Source organism: Salmo salar, chromosome 11 (genome assembly GCF_965601325.2).
Source record: "Salmo salar chromosome 11, fSalSal1, whole genome shotgun sequence".
Classification (NCBI taxonomy): Eukaryota; Metazoa; Chordata; class Actinopteri; order Salmoniformes; family Salmonidae; genus Salmo; species Salmo salar.
The window spans coordinates 75,029,635-75,054,210 of NC_138301.1; the positions used below are offsets into that span (position 1 = coordinate 75,029,635).

The window sequence follows — 24,576 nt, forward strand, 5'->3', positions numbered from 1 at the left end:
CACTGTTTATTAAGATAGCTAGGTAGCTAGTTCATCTTGGACAATTTTTGATTAAATTTAACAGGGTGAGGTCTGGGTACATTACATATATATGTTGACTGTCAAACAATATTCATATACAGTACATGACCAAATGTATGTGGACATCTGCTCGTCGAACATCTCATTCCAAAATCATGGGAAATAATATGGAGTTGGTCCCCCCTTTGCTACTAAAACAGCCTCCACTCTTCTGGGAAGGCTTTCCACTAGATGTTGGAACATTACTGTGGGAACTTGCTTCCATTCAGTCACAACATCATTAGTGAGGTCAGGCACTGATGTTGGGCAATTAGGCCTGGCTCGCAGTCTGTGATCCAATTCATCCCAAAGGTGTTCGATTGGGTTGAGGTCAAGCAAGCAAGTCACGTTCTTCCACACCGATCTCAACAAACCATTTCTGTATGGACCTTGCTTTGTGCATGGGGGCATTGTCATGCTGAAACAGGAAAGGACCTTCCCAAACTGTAGCCACAACTTTGGAAGCATAGAATCATCTAGAATGTCATTGTATGCTGTAGCGTTAAGATTTCCCATCACTGGAACAAAGGGGCCTCGCCCGAACCATGAAAAACAGCCACAGACCATAATTCTTCTTCCTACAAACTTTACTGTTGGCACTATGCATTCGGGCAGGTAGTGTTCTCCTGGCATCTGACAAACCCAGATTTTTCCATCGGACTACCAGATAGCGAAGCGTGATTTATCACTTCAGTGAACGCATTTCCACTGCTCCAGAGTCCAATGGCGGCGAGCTTCACACCACTTCAGTCGACGCTTGGGATTGTACATGGTGATCTTAGGCTTGTGTGTGGTTGCTTGGCCATGGAAACCCATTTAATGAAGCTCCCGACAAACAGTTCTTGTGATGACATTGCTTCCAGAGGCAGTTTGGAACTCGGGAGTGTTGCTAACGAGGACAGACAATTTTTATGCGCTAAGCGGTTCAGCATTCAGTGGTCCCATTCTGTGAGCTTGTGCTGCTCCTAGACTTTTCTACTTCACAATAACATCACTTACAATTGACTAGGGCAGCTCCAGCAGTGCAGACATTTCACAAACTGACTTTTTGGAAAGTTGGCATCCTATGACGGTGCCACGTTGAACGTCACTGAAGTCTTCAGTGTGGCCATTCTACTGCCAATGTTTGTCTATGGAGATTGCATTGCTGTGTGCTCGATTTTATACACCTGTCAGCAATGGGTGTGGCTGAATAGCCGAATCCCCTAAATTGAAGAGGTGTCCACATACTTTTGTATATATAGTGTATCTTGACTATCAAGAAGTTTGTATGAATTTCCCGTTTGGCATGTCTCTTAATGTAATGACATGACTACTGCATCAGTGTTTGGGACAACCATTCCCCCAGATACTGGCTGAAGACCTAGCTGGCCAATAACTAGCTAACACCAGACACAAGTATATTTGCCTTTGATGAATAGGGGAAACCTCTTATTATATTTGCTGAAGACCTAGCTGGCCAATAACTAGCTAACACCAGACACAAGTATATTTGCCTTTGATGAATAGGGGAAACCTCTTATTATATTTGCTGACACGCTGCAGTCAAATTTTGGCACCAGTAGACTAGCTACCTAGCTATGTAAACCACGCCCTTCTGCGATGTTGGTTACAAGACTGTACTTATGTATTAAAATTAGGCTTTTTGTGATGTCACAAAAACCCTGAATAATCCTGCCTCCATCCAGCCTCCTGCATCCAAGTGTTTGACATGGGGAGGGGACCAATAACTTTATGATCAAACTTGATCAATGTAGAAGCAACAGTAATTTTTCATACTTTTGAGATAGATACATTTCCCATTGCTGAGATAAACTACTTTACTTTATCTAGTTTCATCCAAATATCATCCAATTGAATGAAAAACATGATTTTGACTGTTCGGGACCTTTAAGATGACCAGGCTATTGACCATTCAATGACCACATATTGATTATGCAGCACTACTGGGTGTATGGGTGCCATAGAAATACAATCTATTCTATGTATGGTTCCAGGTGTACCCTAGAAGTAGTCTCTATCAACAGCCAGGTGACATGAGAGTCTGCCATAGAGAGCCATTGCCTATCTATACATACATTGTCCCCCTGTGGCTCAGTTGGTAGAGCATGGTGTTTGCAATGCCAGGGTTGTGGGTTCGATTCCCACGGGGGGCCAGTACAGAGAAGAAAAAAAAAAATGTATGAAATGTATGCATTCAATACTGTAAATCGCTCTGGATTAGAGCGTCTGCTAAATGACTAAAATGTAAAATGTACATAGGTATGGCCTTTTCTGTGACGGAGACACATAAGAGCCCGCTATTCATCTATATGGAGCTTACCTAGATGATCATTTAGCTTACACACTCCCTGAGGATTTTCCTCCCAGGCGGTCACCCCTCCACGCCAACTGATAGATCGTGCTGCTGCGCCGCAGAGAGAGGGGACACTGGCAGCTGTTCCCAGAGCACCCTGTCCCCTCGTCCCGCTTTAAACAGCTGGCTCCCAGCCATCATACCTCATCAACGTGACCCCGCCCCCATCCCCCTCATGTCTGAGTCTCGCGATTTTCCCTCTTCCCATTCTCCATACGGGATAGGTAGCGATTGGTTAACACCTCCTCATACATGCATGCACACGTGCGTAAACACAACACACACGTATGCATGTACACAGGGATACCACAGAGAGGACCCACTGGGTACAGACATCATATCATTCTCTAATTTTGGTTTACATTTGGTTGAGTTGTCAACTAATGTTAATTCAACATGAAATCAACAGCAAAAATGTCACCATATCATTGGATTTAGGTTAAAAGTTGGGTGACAAAAATGCAAAATTCCCATACGTTGATCACTTTTTTCAAATCCAATCAGTTTTCCAATCAGCTTTCCAGTTAGTTTTCCACAGTACATCTTTCCAATCAGTTTTCCAATCAGTTTTCCACAGTACATCTTTCCAATCAGTTTTCCACAGTACATCTTTCCAATCAGTTTTCCAATCAGTTTTCCATGTTTTCCAATCAGCTTTCCAATTAGTTTTCCACAGTACATCTTTCCAATCAGTTTTCCAATCAGTTTTCCACAGTACATCTTTCCAATCAGTTTTCCACAGTACATCATTCCAATAAGTTTTCCACAGTACATCTTTCCAATCAGTTTTCCAATCAGTTTTCCATGTTTTCCAATCAGTTTTCCAATCAGTTTTCCACAGTACATCTTTCCAATCAGTTTTCCACAGTACATCTTTCCAATCAGCTTTCCAATCAGTTTTCCACAGTACATCTTTCCAATCAGCTTTCCAATCAGTTTTCCAATCAGTTTTCCATGTTTTCCAATCAGTTTTCCAATTAGTTTTCCACAGTACATCTTTCCAATCAGCTTTCCAATTAATTTTCCACAGTACATCTTTCCAATCAGCTTTCCAATCAGTTTTCCACAGTACATCTTTCCAATCAGCTTTCCAATCAGTTTTCCACAGTACATCTTTCCAGTCAGCTTTCCAATACGTTTTCCACAGTACATCTTTCCAATCAGCTTTCCAATCAGTTTTCCACAGTACATCTTTCCAATCAGTTTTCCAATCAGTTTTCCACAGTACATCTTTCCAATCAGTTTTCCACAGTACATCTTTCCAATCAGCTTTCCAATTAGTTTTCCACAGTACATCTTTCCAATCAGTTTTCCAATCAGTTTTCCATGTTTTCCAATCAGTTTTCCAATTAGTTTTCCACAGTACATCTTTCCAATCAGCTTTCCAATTAATTTTCCACAGTACATCTTTCCAATCAGCTTTCCAATCAGTTTTCCACAGTACATCTTTCCAATCAGCTTTCCAATCAGTTTTCCACAGTACATCTTTCCAGTCAGCTTTCCATTACGTTTTCCACAGTACATCTTTCCAATCAGTTTTCCACAGTACATCTTTCCAATCAGTTTTCCACAGTACATCTTTCCAATCAGTTTTCCAATCAGTTTTCCATGTTTTCCAATCAGTTTTCCAATCAGTTTTCCACAGTACATCTTTCCAATCAGTTTTCCACAGTACATCTTTCCAATCAGCTTTCCAATCAGTTTTCCACAGTACATCTTTCCAATCAGTTTTCCACAGTACATCTTTCCAATCAGCTTTCCAATTAGTTTTCCACAGTACATCTTTCCAATCAGCTTTCCAATTAGTTTTCCACAGTACATCTTTCCAATCAGCTTTCCAATCAGTTTTCCAATCAGTTTTCCATGTTTTCCAATCAGTTTTCCAATTAGTTTTCCACAGTACATCTTTCCAATCAGCTTTCCAATTAATTTTCCACAGTACATCTTTCCAATCAGCTTTCCAATCAGTTTTCCACAGTACATCTTTCCAATCAGCTTTCCAATCAGTTTTCCACAGTACATCTTTCCAGTCAGCTTTCCAATAAGTTTTCCACAGTACATCTTTCCAATCAGCTTTCCAATCAGTTTTCCACAGTACATCTTTCCAATCAGTTTTCCAATCAGTTTTCCACAGTACATCTTTCCAATCAGTTTTCCACAGTACATCTTTCCAATCAGCTTTCCAATCAGTTTTCCACAGTACATCTTTCCAATCAGTTTTCCAATCAGTTTTCCACAGTACATCTTTCCAATCAGTTTTCCACAGTACATCTTTCCAATCAGTTTTCCAATCAGTTTTCCACAGTACATTTTTTTGTTGAAATGACATGGAAACAACATTGATTCAACCAGTTTTTGCCCAGTGGGGACAAACACACACACACACTGAAAGAGAGTGCCACCAAATGGTGGTGGACTCCGAAAGATGCCAGTTTCGACTATAGGTGCAACTGTCCCAGAGTCCCGGTAAGAGGACTGAATAACCAGCAGGGGACAGGGATACAACTCACACTTTACTGCCACACCGAACAGACAGGCACACACACAGCAAACAAGAATAGAAGGAAACAGGTGTAATTGATAGTGTAAGTGATCGTTTTAAGTTCAGTGACGCACTAAAGGAAGTCCAGAGGAAGTCCAGAGGCAGGATTGTCCATGTGGAAAAAGTCCAGATGGGAGTTGAGGTGAAGGACAGGAGTTTATAGAGGTTGTTTCAATCTGCCATCCTGGAAACAACTAAAGAGTTCAAGGGCAGACTGGGGTCTCCAACCCCAGGATGGGCCACTGGTTTGCTGACCAGATCAGCTGACTCTGTTCTCTGGCAACCTTGTCCCTAATACATAGGTGTGAAGTGGCCTTCTGCAACAGGACAGTCCCAGGGCCAGAAAGAGGGTTTGAGAGAGGGTTCTGAGAAGTATTCATGGGCAACTGTAAGGGTTTCTACACACACACACACACACACACCACACACACACACACACACACACACACACACACACACACACACACACACACACACACACACACACACACACACACACACACACACAAACACACACACACACACACACACCTCTCTATGGGGTGGGTGGGCTGATCTCTCAGGGACACTGAAGTTTCACTGGCTGATCTAGCAAAACAGAGAGCATAAATGCATTTAATCTCAGTTACCCACGCTGCCTTGGGGGAGAGAGTGCTTCACAGCCATACCGGCATTAATCTCAATCGGCTCGTCAGCTCAACCCGTACTGTCTGACAAGCACGCACACACACACCCAGGGAGATGGGGTTGGATTTGTGTGTGTGTATGCGAGCGGTGTGTGTGTGTGTGTGTGTGTGTGTGTGTGTGTGTGTGTGTGTGTAGACGGCTTAGCGGAGCAGGACAGTGATGGAGCTCTCAGATCATCTGCTCTGGTCACTGCCAGCAGTTTGATCGAGAGTCAACACAGCAACACTATTTGCCCTCTAGAGCTCCCTGACTCCCCACACCAATTCTCAACCAGCAGGCAAACTGCCTCCCTACAGAATCATGTTCACAGTGCCTGGCAGCATGTCATTCCAGCCACCAAAATTCCTTGACATAAACCGTACAAGTGAAATACTGCATCCATATTAGGAAGTCGTGACAGAGTTTTACCTGAAATTTGACAACTTCCTAATATGAATGCCGTAGATGTGGAGGTAGCCTACATGGAATTGTAAAATGTGAAGGGGGTGAATTTATGCATTGTCGAATATGGAGCAAATTGTGAATACAGTATAGACCTTTGACATTGTGTGTTGACAGCAAGTTTGATCAAGAGTGGTTCAAGGCCTCTTTATGAGTTGTGTAAAACCATTCTCTGGGGGTGATGATGCAAATGGATGGGATTTGTTTTGGCCTCCTCTCTCTACAGTGCCTCTCTCTCTCTCACTCACTCTCCTTCCCCTCTCTTCCTCTGCCAGTGGCTTGACAGGAACCCAGTGTCTCAGGAACATGTTGAAATCACACTGATTTCACACTGACAGTGAAGCAGGACTTTATCCCACCCTCTCTCGCTTTCTCTCACTCTAGCTTTTTCTCCCTCCCCTTCCACCGTCTCTCACTATCACTCTCTGTCTCTCTCACTCACACACACACACACTTAGACACACACACACACACACACACACACACACACACACACACACACACACACACACACACACACACACACACACACACACACACACACACACACACACACACACACACACACACACGCCCACATACATTAACTGGGTTTCAATATCATTATCTAAATTGAATGAGCAGCTCTGACATCGGATATGATTTTTGTTCCAGGCCTTACCTCTGAGGGAAGCCAGTCAGAGAGAAAATAGATTATAGTTCTATGACGCCACACCACAGGAATCCTTCAAATGAATCAGAATGCTTTTCAGTTTAGAGGCTATAGCTCTACTCTACATCTACTCTAAACTACTACTCTATGGGTCCAGCTTACCTTCTTCACTCTCCACAACCACTGGCTTAGGCAGCTCCGTTGGGGGCGGTGTTGTGACAGGGGGAGTACTCTCGGTCAGGAACGGTGACGTGAGCTCCTCCATTATCGGTGGAGGGGGTGTGGACTCCTCTGTGATAGACTGAGGGGTGGTTGTAGGGGGCGTGGCCTCTGTGGTAATGTTGATGGAAGTTGTACGTTTTTCCTCTATAAGTGGAGGTGGTGGAGGGGAATCGGTGGGGTTGATGGTGGTGGTTGGGGGGGGCATGCTGTAAATGAGGGGAGGCTCAGGTTCTGTAACAGGGGGCTCTGTTGTGGGAGTGGTGGTGGTGTCGGTTGGGGCCTCGGTTGAAAGGATGGGCTCTTGAGGAGAGAGAGAGAATGTGAAAGGGATGAGAAATGAGTGGTGTAAGGCATTAGCATAGGGAGTGTTGTCTCAGATTGTTTATCCAAAGAAAGCCGAGCTTTTCGTTTCTCTGACCCACACACGTACGCGCACACACACACACATAGACAGACTTGCAAAATGTGCATATAAGCACATGCACAAAAGTGTCAGCATGCACAAGCACATACTCGTGAAACACTTGCAGGCACACGCACAGAAGTGAAGATATGATGGAAGTGTGATTTCACACTGCTGAGTTTGACTAAACTCAAAAGCTGTGCCTTGTTAACCCTTTCCCTACTTTGAGCAGTACAATCCCAGCGTGCTGCTCTGCTCTTCACACCTATGGGGGGATGTTACTGCAGAGGCAAGTTCTTTTGAGTTTACTGCAGAAGATGCAGTAGACTGTTGTGGTAAGAGACAACTGACTGCAATACTAATGGTCCACTTCAGGCTGACAGTATGTGTGTGAGTATTTGTATGGGTCTGTACTGGCTTTAGTAGATTGTGGTACATTAGATCTATGGAGAAATGCAAATGATATACATCCGTTTAAGAGGTTAATCTACACAACTTGTAAATACTGATGTCATACATACACATTAGATAAACAATATAGTAGCAAAGATTTATACTAGATCTATGGCAAATACACAAGATGGTGTACTACATGATAGCCCTATTAGCTAATATACACACTATTGCAGGGGTTCCCAAACTTTTGGGGAATTCTGTGATAGCAAATTCATTAGGGACCCCCTCAATCAGAACACAACTCTGTCTTTACAGTGTGATAAAAATAACATACAAGGAGTTTTACTATGACAAGACTAACCAAGTCTCAGGCCCTGGGTCTAGGGCCTTGGGAACCTAACATTTTAAAGGCCCCCCTCTTAGCATCGGGGATCATTTCTATTGCTTTTTCACAGTAAATTTCCTGCAATTCTACACAGTTTTCCATGGAACATAAAGAAACAATTGCAGTTTAAAAGCACATTCCTGCAATTCTACACATTGTCCCATGGGGCAGAGAGACAATTTTGTAGTTTCAAAGTTTAAATTAAAGTGCACATTTTTACTGAGTACTATGGATCCCTGTGAGCCTCCCAGGCCCTGTTGTGCATCTAAGGGTAGCCTATATTTTAGATGAATAATATTACATTGTATTGCAACCTCTAAACTTGCTCCACAGACCCCTTGGCCAAATTCATTTAATCTGTTTGTCACGAGTGTCGTATAGAGTGGACCAAGGCGCAGCGGGTTGAGTGCTCATTTTGATGTTTATTCTTAAATAACCACGAACACTACACAAAACAAGAAAACAACGACCGACAACTAAACAGTTTGCAGGCTAACCCTAGCAGTGCAAAACAACTACCCACAATACCCTATTTCAAATTACCCCTATACATAGGACCTTCAATCAGAGGCAACGAGGAACAGCTGCCTCCAATTGAAGGTCACATCAATAAACTGAACATAGAACTATACAACCTAGAACTAACATACACACATGGCCCAACAACCCCGAAACACTCTAAACAAATACCCCCTGCCACGTCCTGACCAAACTACAATAACAAATAACCCCTTTACTGGTCAGGACGTGACACTGTTGTTGCTAGCAATATTGAATATTGCCGCAGTACCTCCGCGGACCCCAGTTTGGGAACCCCTGTACTAGTGTACTACAAAGGCCACTAGCTCTTTGTGTTAAAGCATTAATAACAAGCTGGATGTTGGCTTTCGAAATATCAAGCTAAAAAACATATAGCTCAATAGTCCCTGGTTGGCTATATCACAAAATAATTTGCAGTGTTAAATCAACACTTAAAGAGTTCATGTTAACACTATCTCAGAGTACATATGGTCCCACTCTACAGAGTGTAAAAAGTACTCTGATTATAGTATTACATTTTGAGTGTTAATGTAAAATATTAACACTGCATTCCACTTGCCAGTGTTACTAAAATGTAACACTATAGGGTAACTAACTAATTATTTTCAACACTAGTGTTGATCTAGAGTTCACTCCTATTAGTGTTAAACAAAAACACTATTACAGTCAGTCATTTTTGGTGTTGTTTTAACACTGTATGGTGTAAAGCCTAATTTTCATATTTCCCAAGGTAACTTTTCTTTTCGAGTGAATTGTAGAGTTACCACCCATGACTGTTTTTGTAATACCCCTTTCATAGTAATGCATTTTCCCGCCAGTTTTATCATACCGCCATCTTTTTTTCCACCTTTTCTTTATATCTGAAAGGTATTGCCGGTATCAAAGCCAAAACTTTAATTTCCTCCAAACGGCCTAGTAATTATTTCAGTAAAGTTGTGCATACAGCTTAGTATGAAACGTAGCCGAAATGCTGGAAGCGGCTTTGGCTCACATTACGCTCTTAATTAAACTCTTGATGGTTGCTAGGCTCGCCTGTTAACCATCTTCCTACCAGTTCTAAACTTTGCAAGGCATGTCACTTCGCCCATCTTTTCGCATAGCCCACCACTAAGCATGCACTGTCTTCCTAACCACAACTGGATGGATACATAAAGAATTAGGCTACTGTGGGAATAAATATCACTGAATGACAAAAATATAGGGTAATGCAATTGAAGTCATGTACAGTATCAAATTGTTACACACTGAAACTCGCAGTCAAGCAATCCTTGTAATACATTTGAAGCAATTGCCTACCCACGTGTGGTCAACTAGAACTCCCAAACTTGGTCTTAGGGCCACCCCTGGGTGCACATTTTGTTTTCAAATAGCCGACTCATCATCAAGCTTTGATTATTTGAATCAGCTGTGTAGTGCTAGGGAAAAAAACTAAACGTGCACCCGGGGGGTGGGGGCCACAAGACCGAGTTTGGGAAACGTTGAACTAGATGATAATTTCAGCACTGTTTTGATGCCATCATGCTGCTTTGAGACAAGCGTGGGGACTCGTCTTGGTAAATCAATAAATGTCTGATTTTAGTTTTCCCTGAATCTCCGTTTGGATATTGGTTAGGTTATAATTACGCTGGGAAAATGTTAGCTAAGTTGAGGTGAGTGCTGCCTATGATCATCTTGTCTAGTTGGCTAATTTATTAGAACATTTTGTCATGTTATGTAGTTTAACAAATGGATCATTTTGCTCTTCACTCGCAGTCACTTAGTAGCCTAGGCCTACTCCCAACCAAAAGCCTGTGACTTACTTCACGGACTTCACTGATTTTGTTTCACTGATTCTCTGTCTGTATAGGCTATTTGGCTAATTCGTTTCTGACTGGGTAAATAAGTGGAGGTGGTAGCTTATCTATTAGTTGCTCATCTATAACTGATCAGAAACATTTAGCATGTAATAATGTAGCCTAAATCAAGTGTAGGCCTATTAGTTTGCTCAATCACATAGGCAACTCCAAAAGCCAGCGGAGGTTGTGAAATATGAACGAGACTCACATGCATTTCAAAATAGGATTGCGATTATTTTCTATCAGTATTATGATGAAGGTAAGACTCACTAACAAAGCGGGGTGAGGGTAGGAAAGAGATGAAATGTGGATTTTCAAAAGGCTTGGGCTTGGGCTGCGTTTCAAAATATAACTGTTTTATATGACAGCTGTTCCACACGTTCCCATGACACAAGTTGTGTGGGAAAAATATTTGTTGTATTTTATTCTGTTATATTCCATTATATTCTTACTATAAAATATATGTTTTGACTGTGATTGGGTGTCTTGTCTGTTTAATTAACAAAATAACAAACTATTGATTTAATTTGGATGGCACACAAAAATGTGTAATGGGTTCGCACTCAAAAAGATGTCGCATGAAGCTTACTTCATTTTTAGTGCATCAGGGATAGCGTACACAGACGTTTTGGAAGCCATGGCTGCACAGACTCGCAACAGGCCTAATTAAACATTTTAATGTTTTTTAGGACCTGCCTAAATGAATTAATAATGGATTTATTTTTGATGGTGTATATTCTCAATGGATTTATTAAAATAGACATCCACCCACATCTGCACACCACTACTAACACTTGTCCCCTGTATGCCGGCATGTGCACGGGAGGTATACAAGGTGTCTGTTTGTAAGGGGGTCATATAAACATTGCCCAAATTTTTCTGAAGGCTAAATACTGTGTGAAAGCAGTATTAGTGACAGCAGACATGGCTGTTGAATTCTTTCCTTTTAAAGGCCTGTGGATTTCACCAAATGAGTATCTAGGTCAGAATTAGATACATTATAATAATGGCTGCCGTTTTAAGCTCGAGACCCAAATGAGAAATGTACTGTCCTCAAACAACCCAAATTAAGAAGAAATAGATGCTCAGGGCCCAATTTGGGTCCCAAACTATAGGTTAAGATAACCTGATCTAGGCGAATGTTATCATTAAAATGGAACTTTATGACAATACATTACATATATCACAAGGCCTTACTTTGATGGCCTAGTTTTACCATAACTCAGTGGTGTTGGGAAACTCTTGGTTTACATGCCACATCAGGCCTGTAAGTCACATAATGCTGGCTTGCAAAGTGATTTGTAATTCCTATAGGAACCAAGCCAGAGTTAGGATATCCAACAGTTGGAATATGTATTCACCTGCAACCTGCATTCAGAATGACTGCCAGGGTAGGGGTAGATTGAAAACTGACTACCTCAATAATCTAATCTGGAGCAACCATCTCAGTAACAGGTGCAATAAGCCAAACTTCTAACAGATTGGATTAGTTTAGAAAAATGTATGCTATTTATCTTTGTGTAGCATAAAATGTATCAATCATTCAATATACATGCAAAAACACAGATATTAAAAGAAACAATTTTGAAAATCGCCCTGCAATAGAGCATGCCGGGAAATATTATATATGTTTCTATGTAGAACCCTTTTGCCTTCCAAAAAACCCTTCTTGCCTTCCAAAGAATCGTTCTTGCCTTCTAACGAATCATCAAATAATACTTCTTCCAAAAAATGGTTCTTAGGATGTTAAAGGTTCTAGATTGAACCCTTTGCCTTTAAAATAACCTTTGTCTTCCAAAAGCAGTTCTTCAGATCAAAACGGTTCTTGGTAGGTCCCTCCACAAATAACCCTTTTGGAACCTTTTTTCTAAGAGTGTATAGTCTGTGGATGACTATAGGCCATTGGTGATGACTATAGGCCACAGCCTCACCTGTCTTGAGCCCCACCTGTTTAGCTAAAAAATAAATACAAAAAATATAAATTGTTCTTGTTGTCTGTTTTGCATGTTATTTTGGCATTAATATGTGTCACAAACAATGTAAAACATTTTTTGTTTTGCAAAAAATCTACATACAAATTAGTCTCTTTTTTTTGCTTTCTTGAGTAAGGAAGCTCCAAAATGCAGGTGTTTTAGCCTAGCTCAGTGCTTTCTGTGGTGGTGGGGCAGCCAGTGGAAAATACCGTGATTGGCTCAGTGTTCTGTCACTCATGGGGACACTATGTCACCGCAAAATCTACGGGGAGAGCTCAAAAATTAAAGCCCCTTGGGTGCTGCCATAGAGTTAGTACGTCCAATGACACACTGTTGTTTGATTTGATTTATTAGGATCCCCATTAGCTGACGCCAATGGTAACAGCCATGTAAAAACATGAACATGTAGTGTGTGTGTGTGCATCTATCAGTTACACATACATGTCAGTACATACACACAACAAGTAGGTCACATGGGGAGAAGCGTTGTGCCATGAGATGTTGCTATATTTGTTTTATATTTGCTTTATATTTGCTGTTCACTTGCTCTATATAAGATGGAATGGCGTATAATACTGTACGTTTCCTTGAATTTGATCTGGACCTGGGGACTGTGAAAATACTCCTGGTGGCATGTCTGGTGGGGTAAGTGTGTGTGTCAGTGCTGTGTGTAAGTTGACTATGCAAACAATTTGGAATTTCCAACACATTAATGTTTCTTATAAAAACAAGAAATGACGCAGTCAGTCTTTCCTCAACTCTTAGCTAAGAGAGACGGGAATGCATACTATTAATATTAGCCCTCTGATTATTTTTAATTTGTATTTATTTCACCTTTATTTAACCAGGTAGGCTAGTTTAGAACAAGTTCTCATTTACAACTGCGACCTGGCCAAGATAAAGCAAAGCAGTTCGACACGAACAACAACACAGAGTTACACATAGAATAAACAAACATACAGTCAATAATACAGTACAAAAAGTCTATATACAGTGTGTGCAAATGAGGTAGGATAAGGGAGGTAAGGCAATAAATAGGCCATGGTGGCGAAGTAATTACAATATAGCAATTAAACACTGGAATGGTAGATGTGCAGAATGTGCAAGTAGAGATACTGGGGTGCAAAGGAGCAAGATAAATAAATAAATAAATAAATACAGTATGGGGATGGGGTAGTTGGATGGGCTATTTACAGATGGGCTATGTACAGGTGCAGTGATCTGTGAGCTGCTCTGACAGCTGGTGCTTAAAGATAGCGAGGGAGATATGAGTCTCCAGCTTCAGTGATTTTTGCAGTTCGTTCCAGTCATTGGCAGCAGAGAACTGGAAGGAAAGGCGGCCAAAGGAAGAATTGGCTTTGGGAGTGAACAGTAGCACCACCCGTAGCACCTGCTGGAGCGCGTGCGACGGGTGGGTGCTTCAATGGTGACTAGTGAGCTGAGATAAGGCAGGGCTTTACCTAGCAGAGACTTGTAGATGACCTGGAGCCAGTGGGTTTGGCGACGAGTATGAAGCGAGGGCCAGCCAACGAGAGCGTACAGGTCGCAGTGGTGGGTAGTATATGGGGCTTTGGTGACAAAACGGATGGCACTGTGATAGACTGCATCCAATTTGTTGAGTAGAGTGTTGGAGGCTATTTTGTAAATGACATGGCCGAAATCGAGGATCGGTAGGATGGTCAGTTTTACGAGGGTATGTTTGGCAGCATGAGTGAAGAATGCTGTTGCGAAATAATTTTTGATTGAAGAAGCTTAATGTGAGTCTGGAAGGAGAGTTTACAGTCTAACAGACGCCTAGGTATTTGTAGTTGTCCACATATTCTAAGTCAGAACCGTATAGAGTAGTGATGCTAGACGGGCGGTCAGGTGCGGGCAGCGATCGGTTGAAGAGCATGCATTTAGTTTTACTTGCATTTAAGAGCCGTTGGAGGCCACGGAAGGAGAGTTGTATGGCATTGAAGCTCGTCTGGAGGTTAGTTAACACAGTGTCCAAAGAAGGGCCAGATGTATACAGAATGGTGTCGTCTGTTCAGAGGTGGATAAAGGAATCACCAACAGCAAGAGCGACATCATTGATGTATACAGAGAAGAGAGTCGGCCCAAGAATTGAACCCTGTGGCACCCCTATAGAGACTGCCAGAGGTCCGGACAACAGGCCCTCCGATTTGTAATGAAGAGCAAGAGGTTCTGGGCCAGCCGCAGCTTAACTAGGTGCACATACGTACTGTATGTATGAATTCTGTATGTACGAATTGTCTCTGTATGTACGAATTCTCTCTGGGAGAATCTCAATTGCATACTCCTCGTGTCCTCTCCTCGCCTCCTTCTCAAATCCCATTGCATGAGAAAGCCAAAGATCCCTCCCCTCTGACCTTCTCCAATGAGTTTTGAAAAGGAGGCAATGAGAGAGGATGCGAGTAGAATGCACTTGAGATTCTCCCTCTGACCAGCCCTCCTCTCCTGTCCTCTCCTCTCCTCTCCTCTCCTCTCCTCTCCTCTCCTCTCCTCTCCTCTCCTCTCCTCTCCTCTCCTCTCCTCTCCCCTCCCCTCCCCACACCCCTGGCCAAATTGACCAATGTGGTCAGAGAACTGTAGATCCTTCTGGCTGGCCACTGGACAACTAATCCCCTGTCCATCTGAGCATGCTCAGTAGCAGAGACAGACCGGCTGGGGGAGGGAGGCCCGTGAGACTAATAAAGGAGAGTGGATCTACAGATTAAGGCAGCCCTCTGCAGCTCTCTGATCCAGAGTGGTTGGGTTAAATGCGGAAGACACATTTTGTTTGAATTGCATTAATTTGTGCAACTGACTAGGTATCCCATTTCCCTTTCCCTACAATGAGCTCCAAAAGTATTTGAACAGTGACACATTTTTAGTTTTTTTTGGCTCTGTAGTCCAGCACTTTGGATTTGAAATGATAACATGGATTTGAAATTACTTTGAGGTTAAAGTTCAGGCTGTCAGCTTTAATTTGAGGGTATTTTCATTCATATTGGGTGAACCGTTTAGAAATTACAGCATTTCACATTGCGTTTCAGATTATTTTCTGCCCAATAGAAATGAATAGCAAATAATGTACTGTCATTTTTATTGTAAATAAAAATAGAATATGTTTCGAAACACTTCTACATTAATGTGAATGCTTCCATGATGACGGCTATTGCGTCGGGCCAAACAACGCCATTTACCTGCGACTGTATTCATGATACAGCACTGCCTCTTGTGCCTTATTTAAGTATGACACACTTCTGTAACTCTGCAGACAAACTCGTGTGGATGGAATGTGCATTCTTTCTGCAGGGAAGAAGCATACCCATGCCTACACGGACGCACACACGTTTGTTATGACTGGACTTGGAATTATCGGGTGTTTTATTCTTAGATCCATGAGAAGGGGTTGGACTCCTGGTCAGGCACAGCATGATGGGAGGAGTGAGTGAGTGAGAGCTCGGATACCCGGGAGGATGATTTATGAGTTTCGCTGAGCCACCCGTAAACACACAGATGCACACCAGACTGGTAACGAGACGGCTGTTTCTTTTTTTATGTTTTAAAGCCTCAGTTAGCTGCTGCTCAATCACAGCTCATCGGTGACTCTATAGAAGCTCTTGACATCGGCCTTAAAATACAGAAAAGTGCTGTGCAATTCAACAACAGCATTTAATGGATTTCCTCAAAGAAAATTCTGACGACATCAGACACGACGTTCCCGGCATTCCCTCTTTCGCCGTCCTCTCCCTCCCTCCTCCCTACACACTAAGTGCTTTTCCGGAGGAACATGATTGGCCCTCTGGCTCCCAAGATGTCAGGTTTATATTTAACCTAGAACTGTTGTCGGTCGGACCTAGACCTGGTTCTGAGGACCACTTTATATTCCCGGTCTTGACAGAATGTTTGGTCCTGTCGGATAGGGGCTCCTCAAACCCAGTCAATCATAAAGAATCCAGCCAACCTGTCCATTCTGTAGTAGCACAACGCTCACCCTCTTCTATGGATGGACTACATGGACACGCCACATCTGGCATTAATGTCAACCAAGATGATGGATGGTTTGACAACAGAGAGTGCACTTTAATGATAATGCACACACGCGCACATGGGCACACACACATGACACACACACACAATTATTGTCTATGATAAGTCTATATCTATCTACTATACCTATATCTACTCTACCCACTACCACTAACTCTATCTTCTCTAGGTGCCCACCTTCCTGAGTAGTAGTAGCAGAAGCTTCCTGAGTAGCGGTTGTGGTCGGGTCTGGTTCTGGTGTGGTAGTGGGGAATACGGTTGTAGTTTCAGGTTCACTTTCACTTTCAGTTATGGAGGTTGTAGTGGGGGCTGAAGTAGCGAGTGTGGTAGTCAAAGGCAAAGTTTCTGACAGTTCTGTGAGAAAACAGATTCCAAGTTGACGAACAAACAAAACATCCCCTCCCCACTCAAAAAACCCACTGAAACACTACAACATGGGTAGGCAACCCTGTTCCTGGAGTGACGCAGGTACTGCAGGATTTTGTTCCAACAGGGGTAGGCAACCCAGTTCCTGGAGTGACGCAGGTACTGCAGGATTTTGTTCCAACAGGGGTAGGCAACCCTGTTCCTGGAGTGACGCAGGTACTGCAGGATTTTGTTCCAACTAGGCCCTAAACCAGGGGCGCTTCAACGTTTGTTACATTGCGGAATGGTTTGTACTGAACGACACGTTTTCCCAAAACGTTCTTGTACGTTCTTGTACAGACTTTGAGATCCGTTTGGTCCGTTTAGTGGGTGTGCCAGGGTGTGGCTTGAGGCAACGAGTGACTTATTTAAAGAGCAGCGGTACATTTTGAACCCACAACCCAACCCATCCCAGTTTTTCAACTGGTCATTCAGTACAGCACTGCTTCTGTTCAATTGAACATTCTATTACATTTTCATGTATTGAACGCAGCCCTGACCAACTGAGCTAATTGATCAGTTCAGTGATTGCCTAAATTCAACACACCTGGTCTTCTAGGTCAGTTAAATCAAAAACATGAAGTGCCTGCAGCACTCCAGGACCAGGGTTGCCTACCCCTGCACTACAACATTGGCTAGTCCTACATATGACTAGTCTAAAAGCATATGTCATATTTTTTATCCATGAATAGCTTTAAGCCAAGTCTAATAAATGTCTAAGCTTTACAAGTCTGTCTTAACCCCAAAGTTCCCTAGTCAGTCCTATGGGGTGCCGTTTGTAACATGCTATATTTTGTGAAAAATATCAATTCTGTGCAAAAAAAGGCAACGATGGCCCAGTCAGTCCTTTTGACTAACCAGGAGAGCCCAGTGCTGTCTGTCAGGTCTGATGTTGCCACTTTGCTGATCATTTCCGTCTAATCGCTCTGAGCTGAGAGTGTCTCCACAGAGAGTATCCCTAATCAAATTCCCTTTTATTCATGCCTCTAGGAGCTCCTCACCCACAATCACACGGCATTACAGCACACTTACACATTCCCCTGCTCCCCCCTCTCCCTTTCATACTCACTCCCTCTCTCTCTCTCTCTCTCTCTCTTTCTCTCTCACACACACACCGCATTACAGCACACTTACACATTCTCCTGCTCCCCCCTCTCCCTTTCATACTCACTCCCTATCCCTCTCTCTCTCTCTCTCTCACACACACACACCGCATTACAGCACACTTACACATTCCCCTGCTCCCCTCTCCCTTTCATACTCACTCCCTCTCCCTCCCTCCCTCTCTCACACACACACACACACACACACACACACACACACACACACACACACACACACACACACACACACACCCTCTCCCTTTCATACTCACTCCCTATCCCTCTCTCTCTTTCTCTCTCACACACACACCGCATTACAGCACACTTACACATTCTCCTGCTCCCCCCTCTCCCTTTCATACTCACTCCCTATCCCTCTCTCTCTCTCTCTCTCTCTCACACACACACACCGCATTACAGCACACTTACACATTCCCCTGCTCCCCTCTCCCTTTCATACTCACTCCCTCTCCCTCCCTCCCTCTCTCACACACACACACACACACACACACACACACACACACACACACACACACACACACACACACACCCTCTCCCTTTCATACTCACTCCCTATCCCTCTCTCTCTCTCTCTCTCTCTCTCTCTCACACACACACACACACACCGCATTACAGCACACTTACACATTCCCCTGCTCCCCCCCTCTCCCTTTCATACTCACTCCCTATCCCTCTCTCTCTCTCTCTCTCACACACACACACCGCATTACAGCACACTTACACATTCCCCTGCTCCCCCCTCTCCCTTTCATACTCACTCCCTCTCTCTCTCTCTCTCTCACACACACACACACACACCGCATTACAGCACACTTACACATTCCCCTGCTCTCTCTCTTCCCCCTCTTCTATTTACTTATCTTTTTCTCTCCCATGCCTCTCCACCAGTGACTTCATTCTAACATAAGCGAGACAGAACTGTGAAAAGATTCCTGCAGTGGAAGCTAGCGTAGCTGGGATAAAAAAGGACATAGCGATGCCGTGGTGGCGACAGTTTAGGGAGTCCTATCAATGATATAGAAGACAAGTCCAGCACTGCAACCAACAAATGAGGAAGAGAAGAAGCTGAAGAACAGAGATGGAACAATAGAGAGATAGATGGAGGGATAAAGAGAGTAAAGGAGGGAATGTGAGAGAGAGAGAATGTGGATGCAACATCCTCTTCTTGGCTTGTTATTACTTACTAGAACCACCGCCCGTGGGGGCACCAGCGATTGCACCTGAAAAAAAGGGAGAGAGAGAGGGGGAGAGGGAAGAAGAAAAAGAAAGTGGATAAGTATCTGTTTATTTATGCAGTCTTCCCGACCTTGATTATCAAACTCTGTAGAATGATCTTGTGCGTTTAAAACAAAACTCAAAAAGCTGTATATCAGCGTCCTGACCTTGGTGGGGACACACAGGAGAGTGTTCAGGCTTTTTCTCCAGCCCAACATCACCAACACACCTGATACAACCAATCAACTACCATTAATAATTTGGCCATTCATTAGTTAAATCAGTTGTTTTGGTGCTGGGGTGGAACAAAAGCCTGCACAGTCTGTGGGATGAGGACAGAGGAACTCTGATCTGTATGCAGTTCGCTATTAGATCCTCTGCAGTAGAGCACGACTCAAGTCTCTACATCCAGGCCCCCTGTTCTCTGCCCAACTCTGGTTCTCTGATCATGGGATGATAGGGGAGGCATAGGCTCTCGCCACCAGGCAAGTGTCAGGGGAGTTGGGCCGCCCCCAGAGCAGACTTGATCTGCCAGAGAGCTGACAGAAGAGTCCAGGCTGGGAGGCAGGGAGGGCGCTCCGCAGTGGTGGACGGAGGGAGGCAGAGGAGGGGTCGGGGGGGTATGGCAGGATGGGAGGTGCTGCCTGGCCTAGATTATTATTTTATCATCGCCAGTGCGAGCGACTGTACATTCTCCAACAAGACCCCCCCCCCCCCCACACTACACTGCTCTCTGCTCTGAGGTACAGGATCTGGCACCTCTAGTTTTGTTACGGAACCTATTTGCCAGGATCCTGTACCTCGTGGAAATATTTTTTAATGTTTTTCTTTAGAATCATAGTCGTGGTATTTGTGCTGCAGCACCTCTGATAAATTGAAATACATTTGTCAAAGTTACAGAATTAGGACTACTGCTGTCTGTTCAGAAATAAATTAAATAATTCAGAACACTCCACCAGGATTATGCCTAGAATTTAGCCATAGAGGATCAATAGCTCCCTTTAAAAAAATTGCCTAGCTGTGAATTGTGTGTATGCCAATCACAAGGTGTTAGGAAAGCGCGGCAAATCTGTCAGTGAACAGCATGCAGCCAAAACAGGCCTTTTGCAATATTTCAAATACAATCACGGGAAAACACAGGTTGGAAAGCAAATGTCTTCAGATGAAAAGAGAAGTCTCTAATCTGTCTATATGCTGCCAAAATCTCTGAGCAACTTCCAAATAGGCCTAGCGAACAGTAGCCTAGGTACAAAGTAAAACAAGAGAGTGCATCGGACACCATGCTCTACCAACTGTGGCTCAGTTGGTAGAGCATGGTGTTTGCAACGCCAGGGTTGTGGGTTCGATTCCCACGGGGGACCAGTACGGGGAAAAAAATGTATGCATTCACTACTGTAAGTCGCTCTGGATAAGAGCGTCTGCTAAATGACTAAAATGAAAAAATTAAATGAAAATGAATCGCCGGTGAGTGAGCTGGACATCATTGGGTGAGTCAGTGAAAGCTTTTTTAGAACTATACTTTCCTCCTCATATTGTACAATGTCTCCACACACCTAGGCCCAGGTTATTAACCTGTTTAGGATAGGGGGCAGTATTGACACGGCTGGATAAAAAACGTACCCGATTTAATCTGGTTACCACTCCTACCCAGTAACTAGAATATGCATATACTTATTACATATGGATAGAAAACACCCTAAAGTTTCTAAAACTGTTTGAATGGTGTCTGTGAGTATAACAGAACTCATTTGGCAGGCAAAAACCTGACAAGGTTTCAGGCAGGAAGTGGCCTGTCTGACAAGGTGTCGTTCTTCTTGTCTCTGTTTATTGAAGAGTGAGGATCTTAGCTGTCCCGTGACACTTCCTACGGCTGCCATAGGTTCTCAGAAGGCGGCAAAAAGCTGAATCGTGGCTTTGCAGGCTCTGGCTGAAACAAAGTAGCGCGTTTGGGTAGTGGCTGGTTACAGTACTGTGAGACTCAGGCGCGTGCCCGCGTCGACCGAAAGCTTTGTTTACTTTCCTCAGTTTAGCTAAATGGACATTCCCGGTCGGAATATTATCGCTTTCTTACGAGAAAAATGGCATAAAAATGGATTTTAAACAGCGGTTGACATGCCTCGAAGTACGGTAATGGAATATTTAGATTTTTTTTGTCACGAATTGCGCCATGCGCGCGACCCTGATTTACCATTTCAGATAGTGTCTGGGACGCACGAACAAAACGCCGCTATTCGGATATAACGATGGATTATTTTGGACCAAACCAACATTTGTTATTGAAGTAGCAGTCCTGGGAGTGCATTCTGACGAAGACAACAAAAGGTAATCAAACTTTTATAATAGTAAATATGATTATGGTGAGTGCTAAACTTGCCGGGTGTCTAAATAGCTAGCCCGTGATGCCTGGGCTATGTACTTAGAATATTGCAAAATGTGCTTTCACCAAAAAGCTATTTTAAAATCGGACATATCGAGTGCATAGAGGAGGTCTGTATCTATAATTCTTAAAATAATTGTTATGCTTTTTGTGAACGTTTATCGTGAGTAATTTAGTAAAATGTTAGCGAATTCCTCCGGAAGTTTGCGGGGGGTATGCTAGTTCTGAACGTCACATGCTAATGTAAAAAGCTGGTTTTTGATATAAATATGAACTTGATTGAACAAAACATGCATGTATTGTATAACATAATGTCCTAGGGTTGTCATCTGATGAAGATCATCAAAGGTTAGTACTGCATTTAGCTGTCTTCTGGGTTTATGTGACATTATATGCTAGCTTGAAAAATGGGTGTCTGATTATTTCTGGCTTGGTACTCTGCTGACATAATCTAATGTTTTGCTTTCGTTGTAAAGCCTTTTTGAAATCGGACAGTGTGGTTAGATTAACGAGAGTCTTGTCTTTAAATAGCTGTAAAATAGTCATATGTTTGAGAAATTGAAGTAATAGGATTTTTAAGGTTTTGAAAATCGCGCCACAGGCTTCAAGTGGCTGTTACGTAGGTGGGACGAATTCGTCCCGCCTAGCCCATAGAGGTTAATGGATTCAAGACAAGGTTGTTTTTATTGATTTCAGATTCTCAGTTTGTCAGTGTCAAAGTAGCCTGTCATTTCGATTTTTTGTGCAGTATTAAAAAGACTCAGCTAAGTCTCCAGTCATGCAAAATTACATTATTTATCAAATGCGTTTTTAAAAGGCCAAACTCTTCCAGGACCCTATAGGCTAACAATGTTCCGGAACCTCAGAGCCCCCGAGTTAACCCTACTCTCGCGCTCACTTTTTGTTCCGTCACCTCCCGATTTACAAATTATGCACTGGGTAAGAGAAAAACAACTCTGTCTCTTCATCTCTCATTTCATTCAGGACATTAGTTGGGGAAGTCTGGGGAATCCACATGCATCCTTCAGAGATGGTTCAATTAAATATGAATAATAAAAAAGAACATAAGAACATAATATTTTATGTAAAAGATCATAAAAGGTTCCAACATACTGTAAAATTCTCATAATTGAACTAATTGGGACCTGTAAAGAATATAATACAATTCACTTTGTATGAGTGAGCTGTGTAAGTGGGTCCTGTTCAAAGTGGTCAAGGAATAGAATAGAAATGAATAGAAACAGAATAGAATAGAACTCTACTGTATAAATGGGGGATACGTACAGGTGTTGGGAGATCCGTTGGGTGTGGGCAGGTAGGAGCCAGCTTTCCAGGACTTGGCCTTGAAGCCCTTCTTGCAGCGCTGACAGTCCTGTCCCGTGGTGTTGTGTTCACACTGACACTGAAGGTTCCCCTCTTGCAGCAGGCACAGCGACGAATGCAGGTTACACTTACACCTGAGGACAAGTGACAGGAAGCAGGGTGTGAGTGTGTGTGAAAGGAGGCACAGAAGTGTGCATGTGTGTTTTTTTTTCAGATGCTTACGCCAAGAGGTGATGACAAGTGTGTGAAAGGGTAGCAAAGGTACAGGAGTGTGTACTCGCTTAAGCATATAGCAGCGACTTTAACCCAACACCTAGGCACCTTGTCAAGAAGTTCAGATCCTTTGGGGGGGGGGGGGGGGGTGCAAAGTTGTCATCAAGGAAAAGAATGGCTGATTTGAAGAATCTCAGTATGAAATGTATTTTGATTTGTTTTACACTTTTTTGGTTACTACAAGATTCCATATGTGTTATTTCATAGTTTTGATGTCTTCACTATTATTCTACAATGTAGAAAATAGTAAAAATAAAGAAATATCTTACAATAAGTAGTTGTATCAAAAATGTTGACTATTACTGTATACTTCCATTCATTTTTTTCAACGGGTACCGGGTGACATTAAGACAAGTCTTGTGAGGCCTGTGGGCGTCCTAGGGCAAAACCTATTAGTGTGTAGCCCAAACTGTTCGAACGCTACAGACTGAAGTTGGCAGATCAGCTGAACCGACTTCAGATGAGTCCCAAGATGCAGAAATGGAGACCACCATCGTGTTCTTTAGAATCTCATCTTTCCATAGAGGGGTCATAATCATTTCTAGGTAAAACCATTTGGACGCTACAGACAATGTGTGAGAATAACAATTTTCAGGATGTCTCATGGTCTTTTTATGGGGATTTTTGTATTATGCTAATTCGATTTCCAGGGAGGTGTGGACATTGACCTTTTTATTTTACCTTTATTTAACTAGGCAAGTCAGTTAAGAACAAATTCTTATTTTCAATGACAGCCTAGGAACAGTGGGTTAACTGCCTTGTTCAGGGGCAGAACAACAGTTTGTACCTTGTCAGCTCAGGGATTTAAACTTGCAAGCTTTCGGTTACTAGCCCAACACTCTAACCACTAGGCTACCCTGCCGCCCTTAGGGGGTTGAAACCCCCATGCAGTCTTTTTAATGTGATTTTGAAATCATCACTTTATGTCTAATACATCACTGTGTGTGTTTAAAAAAAAAATCTAACTCCAAAATAAAAGAATGTTTACAATTTATTTCCCAGAGACTCCTTGGGCCAGTGGAATGCTCAGTCTGATTGTGTGAGCGTTAGGAAAAAACATTTAATATGAAATTAGAGATATGTACATACACAGCCTGATTGGTTGATTGGATGGTCTAGAGCCCACCCCCACCCCCTTACACCTTCAAAAAACAACAACAAAGGCACATGGTATTCAATCTCTCAGCTGGAGCTGGAGTTGGACCCTGAAAGCCGTGAACTTCCACAGGTGTGTAGGCTTCTTTGTTTTGTCATCAAAACAAAAGGCATACAGTACATAATGCATCTTCATTTATTGTATCATTGTTGTACTGTTTTCAATAGGTCACC

The 24,576-nt window shown here is 42.9% G+C and overlaps 1 protein-coding gene across 2 annotated transcripts in view; it reads right to left on the reverse strand.

Annotated features, from left to right (window-relative positions):
* Positions 1-24,576, reverse strand: part of LOC106562870 (netrin-G2) — a 166,397-nt gene that overhangs the window by 45,293 nt on the left and 96,528 nt on the right. For both annotated transcript variants that reach the window (XM_082958047.1, XM_082958048.1), the window contains exons 4-6: positions 22,936-23,108; positions 19,244-19,279; positions 6,901-7,260 (exon numbers count right to left, since the gene is read on the reverse strand). In XM_082958047.1, the coding sequence (XP_082814173.1) occupies positions 6,901-7,260; positions 19,244-19,279; positions 22,936-23,108 (569 nt within the window). The remainder of the gene's footprint in view (positions 1-6,900; positions 7,261-19,243; positions 19,280-22,935; positions 23,109-24,576) is intronic.